This window comes from Perca fluviatilis, chromosome 6, assembly GCF_010015445.1.
Source record: "Perca fluviatilis chromosome 6, GENO_Pfluv_1.0, whole genome shotgun sequence".
NCBI classification, from domain to species: Eukaryota; Metazoa; Chordata; class Actinopteri; order Perciformes; family Percidae; genus Perca; species Perca fluviatilis.
The window spans coordinates 4,097,540-4,113,787 of NC_053117.1; the positions used below are offsets into that span (position 1 = coordinate 4,097,540).

The 16,248-nt window shown below is 41.0% G+C and overlaps 1 protein-coding gene and 1 long non-coding RNA gene across 3 annotated transcripts; both read right to left on the reverse strand.

The window, feature by feature from the left end:
* Positions 1-2,437: 2,437 nt before the first annotated feature.
* On the reverse strand, positions 2,438-5,373 carry LOC120560054. Its single transcript, XR_005639411.1, has 2 exons — positions 5,244-5,373; positions 2,438-2,827 (listed from the first exon to the last, which is right to left on the reverse strand). It is a non-coding gene; the product is annotated as an uncharacterized LOC120560054 (long non-coding RNA).
* A 104-nt stretch (positions 5,374-5,477) lies between these two features.
* isl1a (ISL LIM homeobox 1a) lies at positions 5,478-11,684 on the reverse strand. Of its 2 annotated transcripts, none has more exons than XM_039802069.1 (6): positions 11,475-11,684; positions 10,895-11,084; positions 9,601-9,860; positions 8,236-8,522; positions 7,523-7,690; positions 5,478-5,873 (listed from the first exon to the last, which is right to left on the reverse strand). In XM_039802069.1, the coding sequence occupies exons 1-6, from the start codon at positions 11,500-11,502 to the stop codon at positions 5,757-5,759; spliced, it is 1,050 nt and encodes a 349-aa protein (XP_039658003.1). In that variant the 5' UTR covers positions 11,503-11,684; the 3' UTR covers positions 5,478-5,756. The 2 variants fall into 2 exon arrangements, with proteins under 2 accessions (XP_039658003.1, XP_039658004.1); XM_039802070.1 differs by having other exon boundaries at positions 8,236-8,519; positions 11,475-11,683.
* Positions 11,685-16,248: the final 4,564 nt, after the last annotated feature.

Below are 16,248 nucleotides of genomic sequence, written 5' to 3' on the forward strand. Positions count from 1 at the left end.
TAATTTGAGCACAAAATCGGAAATTGGAAAAACGAGTCGTTATCTTTTTTTTTTTTTTTTTGAGAAAACAAGTCCTTTTTGCTTTTTTTGCTTTTTGGTTTTATTTTGAAAAATGAATGAACGAACGATACACGGATTGACCTATTACCCTGTAAGTCATTTGAAAACCTGAACAAGGTACTTATTTTTCACCCAACCATGATATTTCCTGTTGAACCAAGACCTGCAGCGTGGAGGCTGTTGTGGATGACAGCTGAATAACATGTCAATTTCATTTAAAGCCATTTATGCCGCCTACACATAGGCGCGACCAATTCCAGAAGGTTCCTGCGCTGCGCTTTGCCTCTCTGCTGTGCGCCCTACCTTGCGTTTTTCCCACGGATCATGCGTAGGCGGCTTTAGTCTCTACTGACTTATATTGTGACGTAGTATAAGGGGACGGATGGACGGATGGACGGATGGACGGATGGACGGATGGACGGATGGAAGGATGGAAGAATGGAAGAATGGAAGAATGGACGGATGGATGGATGGATGGATGGATGGACGGATAGACGGACGGATAGACGGACGGATGGATGGATGGATGGATGGATGGATGGATGGATGGGTCAAACAAACACAGGTCTTTTACCAAGGAGACAATGTCTGTGTCCCATATGAAACTAAGTCAACATTGATTATTTTTATGTTGACTCCTTAACTTACGTACAGTACGTAACTTAATTTACATAACAAACATACTTATTTGAACTAAACCACAGTCATTTTCTCTACCTAACCTAACCTAACTTCGTAGTTTGGTTTGAAATCACGAAGTTAGCTTGAAGCTCATCTTAAAATGTGTTGACATGACAAGCTAAATGTCCTTACAAGTGGCGTGCTATTTTATAAGCCTTCCCAATAAGACATTTATTGTTTCTCTGCTTTTGGAAGTTATTGCTGTCAAATGGAGTAAAAAGGTATCCTTGGTGTATCTAGATGTTTTGACTGGTTGGAAAGTGTGAAAGTGCAACAGACAAGAAAAGCATACTATGCTGGAGCAGAGGGCATTGTGCTGTTGACCAGCCGTGAGCAGAAGACACAAGATCCAAAATAACAGTGAATCTTGACACCAAAATTGCAGTGCATTGGTGGATTGCTAGTGACACTCCCCCCACTGCATCTCTCGGGATGGCCAGACATGGAAATAGCAGAAAGACAGGCGCAGTGTGTGGCATTTTCCTCAATGTAGCAAAAAAGGCCAGAGGCAATAAACTCTCACGGAGATAAAGCCGTCTGTCCTCGTTCACTCTCAACTTGTTCCAAGTGTTCCTATTGACAGACCTTCCTCCACAGCGCTGCAGAGGAAGGTCTGGCTAGTCCACACAGCATTCTGGGATGGGAGAAAAGCATGCACTGGTTTATTGGCATTTCTTTAAACCAATCACAATCGTCTCAGGTGGTGCTAAGCGCCTTACGGAGCCACGGTGCCTCTGCTAAATAGTCTCTGGAAGGAACTTGTTTTGGCGGAACGTGTACGTTCAAAAACTCAGATTGGACAGATAGTCTAGCTAGCTGTCTGGATGTCTATCTAGACTAATCGATTCCAAACCTTGTCTTGCAACACACATAGTAGAACTGTGTTTTTGTGCTCGCTCAAAAATATTGTCATTTGTGAATTCATTGAAGATGTTATTGACTGATTCGGATTCAATGCATAGCTGCCCTAGAGTCGTCTATCTGGTCTTTAAATCGGATAAAAAATTATATTTTAAATCGTACGGAGATGCTCAACAGCATGATTGAAGTGTTTACAATACTGAGTACTGCACATCATGAGTTTCTGTACTTTTCATAGTGTGCCATTACCTCGTGGTAAATGGTGTGCACAAGTTTTGTGGGTAGAAAGCCTCTAATGAAAGATCTTCATTGAATTCAGCTTCTGCGTGTCTTTCCCCCACGGTTAACGTCTGTCATTAGCTGCAGTGCAAATTACACCAAGGCTACAGTATCACTGAGTCTCTAACTTCATGGTCACACATTACATTTCAGCCTTTCATTTGCCTTCACAGTTGGAAACAAATCCTCCACAAACATGGTAATTACTCTTAACATATATGAAACTCTTAATTCCAATTAATTCCATATTTTCAATTAGATTTGTTGACACTCAACAACGACATAAAAAGTACATTAAAGTTCCTGATATGAAGGACATTTACTGTATTTAATTATTTCGTAACCTGCATCATAAATAGACACTATTTATGAATTTGTGTGTTTCTGTAGAGAAATGAATTTCAAATGTATGATGATGTATAGTAGTCATGTTATGTTGTGGTGCCCAACTCCAGCACTAAACAGTGTTGTGTTGAAAAGGTCTTCTCCTTCTATTTTCTTCTGAAACACATGTAAAGCTCCCTGGACACAGGCACACCGGTGGAAATGTTCCAACTCAGTTGTAGTCCCAACTGGACATGTTATTTTATGAAAGGTGCAGGCGACACAATCACAACGTGACATTTAAACAGGATGGGACACTATTCCAGAAGTATAGAAGCGCTAGAGTCATGTTTTTTGCAGTTAGACTCAAGATGGATTCAAACCTAATTTCGGTTTGAGTCATTGTTGCCAGCAGCGTGCAGTAACACTAAACACACTGCAGGAAATGACCGCTGCGTCCTCTTGTTTGACTTTGTGGAAAAATGCTTTGCTGTCTGTCAGCTTGTCCTCTGTTGTTCTCCCAGTGATGCTCGTATGACCTCACTGGCCCATCCTTCTCTTAAAGTCCCAGAAAGCAGCAGCGGCAGCCCTTACACAGGGCATCCCTCTGTCGGGGCGAAAGCTGAAAGAATTGCCATTTAAAGAAATAAAAATAATTGAAATGTCTGTAATCCTATTTTTAGCCACATAATGACATGTGTATTCTGTTATCAGCTTCAGTTAAGATAACAAAAACAAAGTATTTCCTGTGTTTCACTGGCTTTTTTCAATTTCTGGATGGGGAGAAATTCTTAAAAGAAATCATGGTATGTATATTCAGTGCCCTGTCATAGTTGATTCATTGAAACAACCATCTGTAGGCAATTTCTGTTATTATATAAAAAAAAAGTTAAAGGAACCTTTTAGTACATATTGAATTATTAAAATTACACAGAGGCTCAGTGGAGCAATGCATGCTCATCATCAAATTGTGACTCCAAATATCCTTATGTTTTGTTTTATAGCTGATAAATGAATAAAAAACAAATGTAAATCCCAGCAAACAACATATATTATATTATTATTGTATGGGACCTAAATCCTTTACTCAGCTCTCTCTCTCTCTCTCTCTCTCTCTCTATATATATATATATATATATATATATATATATATATATATACATATATATATATTGGCTCCATTTGTGTTTAATATTTCTATTTATTTCTGAATCGGCTGTTTGATAGGGAGAGAAAAAAAGCCACGGGCCAGGAATATCCAAATTCCTTTCATTTCATATCTTAAAACATGAAAGAAGTTGCCATTGTGTGGAAATCTTCTAAAACAGAGATATTAAACAGGGGGGGGGGGGTCCTCAGAGTTACTGCTTGAAAGTTTGTTTTAAAAAAACAACGTGCCAATCTGGGAAGAAAAACCCAGTGATGATAGGCTGACTGGCCTATAGGTAAGATACAGATCCAGTTTGTCCTAATGGTTCACTGTACCATGTTAATGTATGTTTAACATTAAAACATGATCAAATAAAATCCAACAACTATTATTTAATTAGCTTAGTAGCTATTGTATGCACTACTTCAATGTTTCTTAAACCAAGGACCCTTTAACTTTGAGTGATGGAGCAGGGACCCCCTACTACATATATTGTATAAAATGAAGTTGCATATTAAACTAGGCCTACAGTAACGTGTGGACAGCCTAAAGCCTTTATACATACCTTTTTAGTGCATAGAATACTAAGCTATAAAAATAATAATTGTTGGCATGATTTTATGAATCATGTTTTAATGTTAAACATACGTACATGTGATACAGTGAATCCTCAGGATGAACTGGATCTGTGGATGACCCCTGCAGTGACTCTGAGGACCCCCTAGGTAAAAATGTATATGTATAAAGGCTTTAGGCCATCCGAACATCATTGTTTGGCCCAGTGTAATAGACAACTTCACTTTATACAATATCAGTAGTAGGGGGTTCCTGAGCCGTCTCTGTCTGTTAAGGCTCTTTGGCTTAACAAACGTTGAAGACCCCGGATCTAGAACATATATATATATATATATATATATATATATATATATATATATATAAGTGCATAATGAAACTTCATCTGGCTTTCTTCTTAGAGGGGAACTAAAAAAAATAGTCTGTCTCTCTCTCTCTCTCTCTCTCTCTCTCTCTATATATATATATATATATATATATATATATATATATATATATATATATATATATATATTAAACATTAAACAAATTCTGTGATGATAAAATATATCTCTGTTCTGTGGACATGGAGACAGATGACGGCACTTAAATAAACATAATGACATTTGGTTTCTTAACATTTCCTGAAAGGAATTCATGACTTTAAATCTAATTTCATTGTCAGATTTCAGATCACTTTGTTTCAAGAAAAATTAGATTCTTGGAGTCAGAAGCTTTGTTAAGGCCGAGATGTTGTGCAGTGGGGTTAGTTCTGAAGCAGCAGGCAGGCCAGTGTAAACCGAGACAGCATCTGCACCAACATGACACCCAATTAACCACAGCACATCCATCAGGCCATTTAATAGATCTGATCTTCCGCCTCGCGTGTGTGTTTGACTTTGTATTCACACAGAGGAAAAGGATGGTCAAACTTTCCTATTTGTCCAATTTTGTAAATTATAGGCTATTTGAAAAAAAAAAAAAAAAAGAAACATTAAGTTGTGATAGAAAACCCACAGACCAAACTCCAATCGTTTTTGTCTCTTTTTACTTCAGTTAAGAAAAGTTACACAAAAGGTGGCAAATTTGTCGACAATAAATAATAAATAATTTTTTGTTGCACGGGAACAAACGAAACATTTTTCTTCCAGAGCTAACGGTAGTTTTTTTTTTAACTTATGATTAATTATACACATCTTTGGGAGAAAAAAAAAATATTCTCGGACGGACAATGATTCACACAAATGTCCCACGAAAGCTTGTGGCAAAATAGAGGTATACCTTGTTGCAAATGCTTTAGAACTCGGGCCATGAAGGGAAATGGTGTAATAATTACCTAAAAATGAAGAAAACGCAGTGCTGTTCCCCTCCAGCGGTCTATCAAGCCTACGTGATGAGGTGCGTATCGAATAAAAAAAAAAAAAAAATCACCAGTCAATGTTTTTTTCTATTCAGAGTAGCGCACAGCGTTTTATGCAAGTATGTTTTTTTTTTTTTTTTTTTTTTTTTTTTTTTTTTTTAGAGGTTCGTGTATTTTTTTTTTTTTTTTTTTTTTTTTTTTTGCTTTCGTGTATCGATGCAGTCCGGTTCGTGTCTCTCGTTTTGGCAACTGTAACCAGGCGCTCGAACGTGCAGCACCGGGCCATGATGACGCATCCGTCCGTCCGTGTGTCTCTCTCTGGATGGACATTAGAATGTGTGGCTGTGGTAAAATCCCATGATTGTCTTCACAGTGTCATAATACAACCAGGGGGGTTGTTTGGTGCGGTCCGTCCGTCCGTCCGTCGGTCGGTCGGTCGGGATGGATGGATGGGGAGGATGCGGCGTCGGCGGCGGCGGCGGCGGCGGCTCAGGCCTCGATGGGGCTGGACACCATGCTGTTCGGCGTGTCTGGAAGCTGGGACGACATGGACGCTACCTCGCTGCCCGTCGAGTTCGATCCCGGACCGCCCTCCGAGAAACTGACCTGCGGGACACCGGAGGGGGGAGAAGTATTCAGATGCTACACTTTAGTTAAAGTAGGGGGAACCGGGGGCAATTGTAACCTTCTTTTTTTTTTTTTTTTTTTTACATTTTCAGAGAATCATACTAAACATGTTCAGAGTAAGTGTCATCACTCTAGCTTGTTTCTGATTGGAGAAATTGAGTGTGTTACAATTGCCTCCTGTTAAAAAATACCCTCACACTGTAGAAATACTCAGACACACAAACACAATATATACACGTAAAATAGAAATGGTGTCTCATACATATAACAATAAGACAGTATTTAAGTAAATCGAGATTAGATATTTTACACCCTATCTCATTTGGCCAAATGTCTGTGGACACATGAACAGTCCACAATCCACACTGTATGTGATAGTGTAACCAGTGGTGGAAGAAATAATCAGATCCTTTACTTTAGTAAAAGTAGGCTACTAATACCACACTGTAAAAATACTCTGTTACAGTAAAAGTCCTGCAGTGAAAATGTTCCTTCAGTAAAAGTCTGTAAGTATCATCAGGAGAATGTAGTTAAAGAATTAAACCATTAAAAAGTAAAGGATCCAACCAGTTGTGTGTTTAATGATCTAATCTTCTCAGCTGGACTTGTAGCCGTTATATTGTTGGCTAGTTTCAAATTATATTTCTATCAGACCAAATGCTGGCTACGGAGATAATAATGGATACAGCCTTTTAGTTTACTGTTCACATTATTGCCCAAAACATGCTCATATCTCTGGCTATGGCCGACTGTATATAAGCCTATTAGAAAAAAAAATAAACAATCAAAAAGACTTGAATCATTGTAATTGTTTGAGTTTAGTAATCCGTCACAGTGCATGAATGTTATCGGTGTCAGAGTTTGAATGAAAATGATTTATCTTATTCATAGGCAATACACTGTAATCTAAATTCCAACAAGAAAAAGCAGACTTGCTGTTCGCTCTGATGGGTTATTATTGTTTTTAGGATTAAAGTGTCTGAGTGATAATAATTGTATAATAGGCCCTAAATGAATGGGGAAACCAGCGGCTGACTGGAAGGTTTGGAAAACATATATTTAGACCTGGAACCCTTGTAGAAAAGCCTGGATAGTAAATGGGATTACAAAAACAAGTAAACACCATAAGTGCTGACCAGGAAATCATCTGAGCTCAGGGGAAGTATTGTGTTGGGGTGGTGGGTAAGGTCTTATTTATAGGCCTATGTATCCATATCTAAATGAAAATGTTTACTCAATCCATGAATAACGCTTTCACTTGTCTAAACACATACAGCTCAGCTTTCAGAACAGATATCGCGCGTCCAGTTCTTGTCATGAAGATGATAATCCACTTCGGTGGCGAAGAAACGCACCTACACACACAGCCTGCAGCGTCACTCCAAAGGAAATAAAAACCAGTAGGCTGCGAATAACATAAAGATCTTTAGCAGTGGAGGGTACTTTTTAAAAAAGCATGTTGGAAAACAACATGATAACAAAAAAAACATCTGCACCAACCGGTCATTGGATGATGATGATGATGATGATGATAATCTTAATGTCCCAGGTGTAAACTAAATAGAGCCTATAGGCCTACAATCCAAGCATCGGAGCTTTAGTGGTTTAGTGAAAGGAAAAGGACGCACCAGTTGTTGGAAGGCCGGCTGGTCGATGTCGCTCTGCAGGGCGAAGTCGCTGAGGACCTTCCAGGGCGGCTGGTAGCTCTGCACCTCCACCGGGTTGGCCTGGAGGCCGCCGTCGTGCCGCTCCGGACTGGCCGCCACCATCGGGGTGCCAGTCATTCCCTGGATGTTCTGGAAAAGGACGATTCGCGGTCAGTACACACACCTTTCACTGTGCGTGTGTGTGTGTGTGCTTGTGTGTGTGTGTGTGTGTGTGTGTGTGTGTGTGTGTGTGTGTGTGTGTGCGCGCGCGCGCGCGCGCGCGTTGGGTTAATGGGGGGGGGGGTTGGGGGCATTTGAAATGAATCCACCAGTCAATCAATAATCAAGAAAACAAATACATAAACAGAGAGACGGATTCATGTGTTGTGTGTGTGTGTGTGTGTGTGTGTGTGTGTGTCTCGACCATAACACTCCATCCCTTACAACGGCTCAGTTCATGCACATCCCACAACATACACCTTGGGACACGTGTGTGATTTCTGGCTTTATGAATACAATTTGACTACAAAGCTCATTGGTCATGGCGCTTAGGCTACTCCGAGGTTAAACATCTTAATGAGTAATGTAAGAGGGGACAGAGATGCAACATTTAGGGTCAGTCTTGGTCAAAGAATACAAGACATACGTTTCTATCCAGCATGCTGTCACTATGAAAGGCTGCCCCGTCTTATTACCGTCTTGTCGTTGGGCTGTTGCTGCTGCAGCTGCTTCATCAGGATGCTCCTCTTCTTGTCCTTGCACCGCTTGTTCTGGAACCAGACCCGGATGACCCGCGGGCTGAGGCCGGTCATCTCCACCAGCTGCTCCTTCATGAGGGCGTCAGGCCTCGGGTTGGCGTTATAGCAAGTCCGCAGCGTGTGCAGCTGCTTCTCGTTCAGCACCGTCCGGACCCGGGTGGTCTTCTCCGGCTGTTTGTGCACGTGAGGCCGAAGCGCGGGCTGCCGGGCCGAGATTGGTTCTGCTGTTAAGAAAGGACGGGAAACAACCCAGGGAAGGTAACATTAATGTATCTGTCTGTCCCAGATAAGACCGACAAATTGTGTGGACGGACAAGATAGAAGACTCATAGAAGTATTTTGCCACACACGGTCCTGCAACACGATGCACAACGTATTCATTATCCTGATAGAAACCTTTCTGGCTTAGAAGTAGTCTACTTTACAAACGCAATGTTGCTGATGTTATGTCGCCTATATTTTGCATAATAAAAGCAAAATTCAGCATGCTACATTTGTCCATTCTGCGTAAATGAGTGCTATGGTAAACTGCCCTTAAATGCAAATTTGAGGAGGAGAACAGCGCAGCTCTGATTGACTAATCTGATCCGAGGTCAACACATAGCCTACATTAAAAGCCACTATAGGGCAAGCTGGCGATACGGCAAACTAAGCCTCCAACCCTTTCCAGACATGCAGAGCACCGCACACCATGTCTAGTTTAGACCCAACGCATCCCGGACGCACAGTCCCCCCTCCAGCAGTGATAACTTGGTGTATTTCTGACAGCAGCGCCCGCTGTATCTAATCTACCGAGTCTGCATGGCCTGGCTGGACAGAGGTATGCAGAAAAGACTATGTAAAAGAAAAAAACAGCCTTAGGAGACAAAGCAGAAGCAGTCCAACCTCAGAGAGTCAAATATGAAAGCAGAGAAGCTCCACTTATAAGTAGGTAAGGGCACCAGGAGCAGCTTCCCTGTGACTGCATGACATTTACATTCAGACAGAGATCAGACCTGGCACTAAATCACCCTGACATTACAGTGGGAATGTGGAGAAGACTGCGCACACAGTGCCAATGTGAAATACAAGAAGTGCATGTCACTCTGCTGTCTTACGGAGAGTCAACTCGGGAAGTCCTTTTTTTGTCTTGTTTTTTAACGGTAACCTGCCCAAAATCCAAATACGGGAAATGCTTCGGAACTTCGGAAAGAAGAAGAAAATCAAAGCCAGATACGCCGAGGAGCAAGTTAAAGAACATGGTTTCCAGCAGTAAGAGTCCCCGGGGCCAGTCTCCCAGCATGCACTCCTCGGGACTTTTACCTGCCATCTGCAGCGGTCTGGCGGGGTGCAGCGGGCTGAGCGGGTCTCCAGCGCCCAGGCTGGCCCGCTCCACCACGTCGTGGTCGGCCCGGCAGAAGAGCCCGTCCTCCCGCAGAGCGAACTCGTCCCCCGGGATGAGCTGCCGGCTGCAGGCCACGCAGCGGAAACACTCGATGTGGTAGACCTTGGAGCGGGCCCGCATCACGAAGTCGTTCTTGCTGAAGCCAATGTTGCATTTCGCGCATTTGATCCCGTACAACCTGCGGGACAAGCGCGCGCGCACACACACACACACACACACACACACACACACACACATACACACACACACATACACACGCACACACACACGGTCCGATCAGCTCACTCACTTACACAAATCTAATTATGATTATAAAATATATTCAGTGTGACCGAAATAACACGATCGATAATTTGGCCTATAATAACAACAATAATAACAGAAGTAGTAATAACAAAAATATTAATAATAATAATAGTAATAATAATAAAAGAGTTTAATAAAATATCAAACATGTATTTTATAGTAGCCTAATTGTAAAACAATATTTCCATTCATTATTATTACAATTAGGCTATTATTATTATTATTGTTATTATTATTATTATTATTATTATTATTATTATTATTATTGGTAGTATAACATTATCAGTAGTAGCATATGCAAGTCTGTTTATGATATCGGCCTATATAATATAATATATTGTGAACTTTTTTTTTCTTTTTCTGGTTGACACTTTAATCCAGTGTGACTTATTTTAGTACAACTTTAACAGACATTTTGTCAACATGTGAAGCCTGCTCAAGTTGTAGTCAAAGAATTGTGAACATGTTGTGATAACGCCAAATCATTGAGTTGTTTAAAGGCTAAATCCGAAAAATAGCTGAATGGTGTGTTTATGATTTTGCATCGGACACATGGATTCATAAATGTGTTATGTAGGCCTGATGCTTTTAAATGTTTTTTAATGCATCTGATGTCATGACAGAAGACACTGAAAACTGACATGGATGCACTGACATGGATGCACGGTCTACAACTAATTGTTTTAGTAGTAAAAATAATTATAATCACCATGTTAAAAAGATAAGATTAACCAATTCAGGGCTCCACGTGACTTAAATCAGTCCGAATAATATTATCAATCTGATATTGTAAAATAGCCATAATAATATATATTTTTTTAAATCGCCGCGCAGCTGTAGCTCTTTCGGTGTATCTGAAGAGGGTCCCCAGTCCCGTCCCGTCCCGTGCCGGCCCGGCCGTCCTACCTGATGTAGTCCCGTTTACAGTACGTCTTTCCGTCCCTGACGAAACACGTGCACGACTCGTCCAGGTACTGGCTGCACTCGGCACATTTGAGACAGGCGGCGTGCCACTCCAGGTCCGGGGAGACCCGCAGGATGTACTGGTCGTGGATCTGGTTCCCGCAGCCCACGCACAGAGACACCAGCCGCTTCTCTGCAAGAGCAGCATCACACACACTCATCACACACACACACTTCGCTGTCCGCTGCAACAATCTACCAAACGGCCTTCAAATCACTGAATAGGCTACTACTAGGTTACTATTATTATTATTATTGTTATTATTATTATCATGATTGTTTTTGTTGTTATGATTTATATTATTAAAATAATATTATAGGCTATATGAGCTATTATTTTTCGATAGTCTGATTTAAAAAGTCTGTAACATCCGCTAACTTAAAGCTTGACTGATACTTCAAAATTCAGTCTTTTATGGCACCAAATACTTGAATAGGCCAGTTCTGTCTACAACATCAACTCTCAAGTTTGGGAGGAATTTAAGTTCCAGGATCGCATCCCAACGCCGAGCAAGTGTCTTACTTTTCGGCGGGTCCCCCATGTCTCCCATGTCCACAAAGTAAGGCGATGTTAGGTCCACTGTCACGGCGGGCTGCGGCGCCTGGAAGCCTGGATGTGTCCTCCGCTGCCGGGGCTTGCCGGGCCAGGGGCTGTGCTGTCCGGCTCGGAGAGGGAGTGTGTGTGTATAGTGTGTGTTGCCGGTATGTGTGGCGCTCTGATCCTGACAAGCGGCGGGGCTGACGTAGGACAGCAGCACGTCATCTGCATGAGCAGCTGATTGGCTGGTGCGACCCTGACCAGCACTAACCGAACACAACACACACACACACACACACACACACACACACACACACACACACACACACACACACACACACACACACACACACACACTGGCACACTTATTGCTGCATATCATTTGTTTTCCAGCTTTGCTTTGCTCTTTTCTGTTCTGTTAATCTTCTCTCTGATTCGTCAGGGAGCTGTTGGTGCTGAGCGGACTGTTGTTTACATGGTCAGCTGAGTGTTTTCCATAAAGGAAAACACACTTCATTTGTATTTTTTATTTCATTTTTAACTTTCAATGTGAACCGGACATACATTGGACCATATAAAGGAAACATTCCTGGACATTCATTCTTGAACAAGGTCGAACAGGAAATGGATTTATAGCCTATTGGAGTCGATTTAACAGTCATAATTATTAAAACCTTGAGACATGACTTAAACATATCATGGACTAGTAGCCTACCGATATGGTGCTGTCAGATGGAAACCTTGTATTTGCACATTTTTCTGCACTTCTCAGAAACTGCTAAGGCAGTGACAACGCATTTTTTGGTTCATCCTAAGGAAAAAAGATCACCGCAGACATGCGGGGTTTAGAGCAGCTGATGGTGTGAGCCTAAATCAGGGCGGTGCAGGCCGGGACCCGCACACCAACACGCCCTCTGCTGTTAGAAACCTCCTCACTGGAAACACACAGCAGCATCACGCAGAGCAGGGGACACCTCAGCACTCTCTCCCAATACGTCTTTACTGGAAAGGAAAGTGGAATGTAGCCGCGTGAAAATAACTGTGAGGCTATACATGTCACAATAAACACATTTAAGCATGATTAGGGCTATCAAAAGAAGTTTGTATAAAATTATCTAAAACCTCTAAAACACAGATAGATAGATAGATAGATAGATAGATATAGATAGATAGATAGATAGATAGATAGATAGATAGATAGATAGATAGATTTGCACAAATCTTGTAGAACATTGTAGGACAATATGATAGAATTCAATAGAATTTCAAATTTCAGATATCTCAGTTCAAACGTAAAACACATGTCATTTAAATGTGAAACTGCATTTGACATGTGATACATTCATAAACGTTACTTCAGCATATGAACACAATTTCAGATGTGCAAATACCTGTAAATGTGCATGTGGTTCTCAATTCTTCACATGTAAGAAACAGGAATGACACTTTTGATTTTTTAAATGTAAAGAATAGAATAGCAAACAATAGCCTAGTTGTAACAAAGGGCCGGAAATGGCAGATAGGAGCAGAGTAGAATACAACTCCAACACATCAACATGTGTCAAATGAAGAAGAGTAGAGGGATTTGATTTGATTAGGATCCGCGTTCTTCCTGGGGTCCACACAAAACATAAAACAGATATGACAACAGATGAGACATTTTCAGACAAAACAACCACATGAAATAAAAAATAAGAAAAGTATAACTAACAATATTCTTTCTCGCAAACATTTAACTATACATATTCCCCTTCATCTACACTTATATGTATTACACTAAGTTCATAAGCACTGAGCAGAGGTGTATAGTCCAGGTGCCAGAAAGTAGAAATCCTGTCCAGCAGCTGTCCCAACCATCACTAAACCAGCTCCTCTACCAGGTAGATGAGCTCGTTAGTGAAAACACCTGTTCTAGATGTAGAGGCAGATCCAAAAACATGGCAGGATTTTTACTTTCTGGCACCTGGACTATACACGTCTGAATTTCAGTATTTGTGATGGTAGTTTTGTAAAGTAGATTAGAATTGTATTCTAAAGTACAGTTGCTGATATTTTAATTTGAAAAGTCTGTGCAGTGCATCCATGTTTCGTTTGGAAACTACTGTATACCGTCTAAGATGTGTTGGCTGCTGAACAGACGTGTATAGTCCAGGTGCCAGAAAGTAAAAATCCTGCCATGTTTTTGGATCTGCCTCTACATCTAGAACAGGTGTTTTCACTAACGAGCTCATCTACCTGGTAGAGGAGCTGGTTTAGTGATGGTTGGGACAGCTGCTGGACAGGATTTCTACTTTCTGGCACCTGGACTATACACCTCTGGCACTGAGTATACAAAAGTGAAATCGTACAACATATTGTTGGGGGGTGGGGTACACATTGCAAGTGGGGGTCCTTCCCCAGACAATTTTGAACATTAACACTTCATTTCCTGCATTCTGGTGAATTTTTCTGCAACAATGTGTGCCTTTTCTGCATCAATTTATGGTGCAATTTCTTTAATTATCATTACTTTTAATTTGTCTCCTGTATTGTTAAACTTTCTGTTTATTCAAAACATCCCACATAAGAAAGAAAAGACGTGCGCTGCAAGGTTAAGATGGTATGATCCACTATAGGTTAGGAATAGGCTACATATTTACAGGTAAGAAGGATAAACAGTATAACCATGTCCATGACCTGAACCGTTATTTTTACCTTTTTTGGGGACTGGGTTGTCTTTCATATTTTTTATTTTTTAAGGGGAGGGTGGCATATATACCCCCCAAAATTATGCCTCGATACAATACTGTACGTTGCTTTGATTGTGTTTTGGATTTAGGAACTGTGCAAAGTGCAATGAGTCCTGCAGAGTAGAGAATGGAGCAAGTCAAACAGAGTGGAAGACAGTAGAGTAGAGACGCTCTGTCAAGGATACAAGGGAACATACCCAATCTGATGGTCTAGTTTCTAGCTGTAGAAGTCCTGAGGAGATGAGCTGGGGAGAAATGAGTGACAGGGCCTTGCTTGTCCCAAGAATATGAAGACTAAAGGTGAATGAAGATTTGCTGTTTGGACAAAGCCTTGCAAAAACATCAGGATCTGCTCTTAACTCATTTCTGCTTTCACAGTCTTTTATTGGACAGGATTTGCTTTACAATATTGTTATTTTATTATTCTGCATTCACTCACTCACTATTCCCTATATGTTTATTAAATGGTGAACTATATAGGGAATAACCAAACCAGATTTCAGACACTCACTGAAAACACGTTGTTGTGTCAGGAAGTGCGCTGGTTATGTGTGTGAAGGAGGCATCATTAAAACAAACTGAAACAAAAATAATTCTAATACGTCCCTGAAACAGAGCGAGCCCTCAGGAGAATAGGAAAGGTTGTATATTATATATGTTGCATGTTACATTTCCACTGTTTAGAAACCAAAGCCCGCTCCATTTTTCCTTTTCAGTTTTTGCCGGCTGCTTCTGCTTCTTCTTCTCCGCCGTGAAAACACGGCCATGTTGCATTGTGGTATACAGGAGGAAAATGTAGGGTACATCGTATGTACACTCAAATTAGCTGTGCATTGTGGGTATTTTATAGTGGAGTGAATGAAATTAACCGCGGAGAATTGGAACACCACTTCAAAATGGCGAACACACTTTATAGTGTACTATTTCTGTGACAGTATTAACGGAGCTAGCCAGTTAGCAGCAGCACTGCCAAGGCTGTGCAGATATGACGGTTTCCATTTAGCGTGATTGGCCGCAGGAACACCGTGATAATGCCGTGGGGGCAGTTAGGAGGGAGGAAGCCATTTTGGCTTCAAGTCGCACTACCTGATGTGAGTCGAGTGCAGATGTGAGTTGCGCATGCTGCGATTTAAACGGTTTACGGCCGGATCCGGCTGCAAGGAAGGTGGGCTGTGTCATACTGAAATTTGTGAAATCCGTAAAATAAGCTTTTCTCATTACAAACAATAACAGAAGATGGAAATCATTTCAAAAACGTTTCAGTGATCTATGATTGTTTGATTGCTAACGTTAGCTCAAAACGCCATTCAAGTGACAGCCTTTGTGGTGTTTGATTGCTAACTTGTAGCCAGCAGTGAACCAACTTCGTTATGTAGGTCCATTTTTGTTATAGCTGAATTGATGCCAGAGATACATTCTAGTTGATCGTGACCTTCCACTGACGAGATCATCTCGTAAGCTCTTAAACCAAAGCAATAAAGGATGAACATGTAAGCAATGACAGAGATTTTAATCACTAACATCACAGTTTATGTAAAAGTTACACTGACAGCTCAGACAGCAGAAAGTTATCTTGAGTTGTTGACACCATCATTAAAAGACCCAATTACCATCAAGATTAGCTTGTTACTGGGGAGAAAATACACTGTAGCAAGAATTGACCATGACGTTTTTTGTATTTGTATCTGGGGAAAGAAACGAGGATCACAAACAAACATAGTAGTAGTTTTCTCACAAAGAATAACCTAGATGTCGCCGCGTCATTGTCGCAAAGTGCCGCATGCGCAACTCACATCTGCACTCGACCCACATCGGGTAGTGATAGCACAAAGTAGTTCAGGCTCAGATCAGGGGATCGACAGTATTACAGTTTTTTTCTGATGCTGTGGTACTACAAGTATGTGGTAATATTTCACTACCTTTAGTACAAATAAATCAACAGTATCAAAAAGTACCTCTTTTCACAACTCTCAAGTCAATCTGAAATTGACAAAAAACAAACATCTGGAAAAGACCAGTTTCACACTGAA

What these genes read in the sequence shown, in the direction of transcription:
- isl1a (XM_039802069.1), bottom strand. Translation starts at nt 11,502, where the DNA reads ATGGGAGACATGGGGGACCCGCCGAAAA. An exon ending in TGTAAACGGGACTACATCAG is followed by an intron (nt 9,861 to 10,894) that starts GTAGGACGGCCG and finishes CTTGTCCCGCAG; the next exon opens with GTTGTACGGGATCAAATGCG. An exon ending in AGCCGGCCTTCCAACAACTG is followed by an intron (nt 5,874 to 7,522) that starts GTGCGTCCTTTT and finishes GGTGTCCCGCAG; the next exon opens with GTCAGTTTCTCGGAGGGCGG.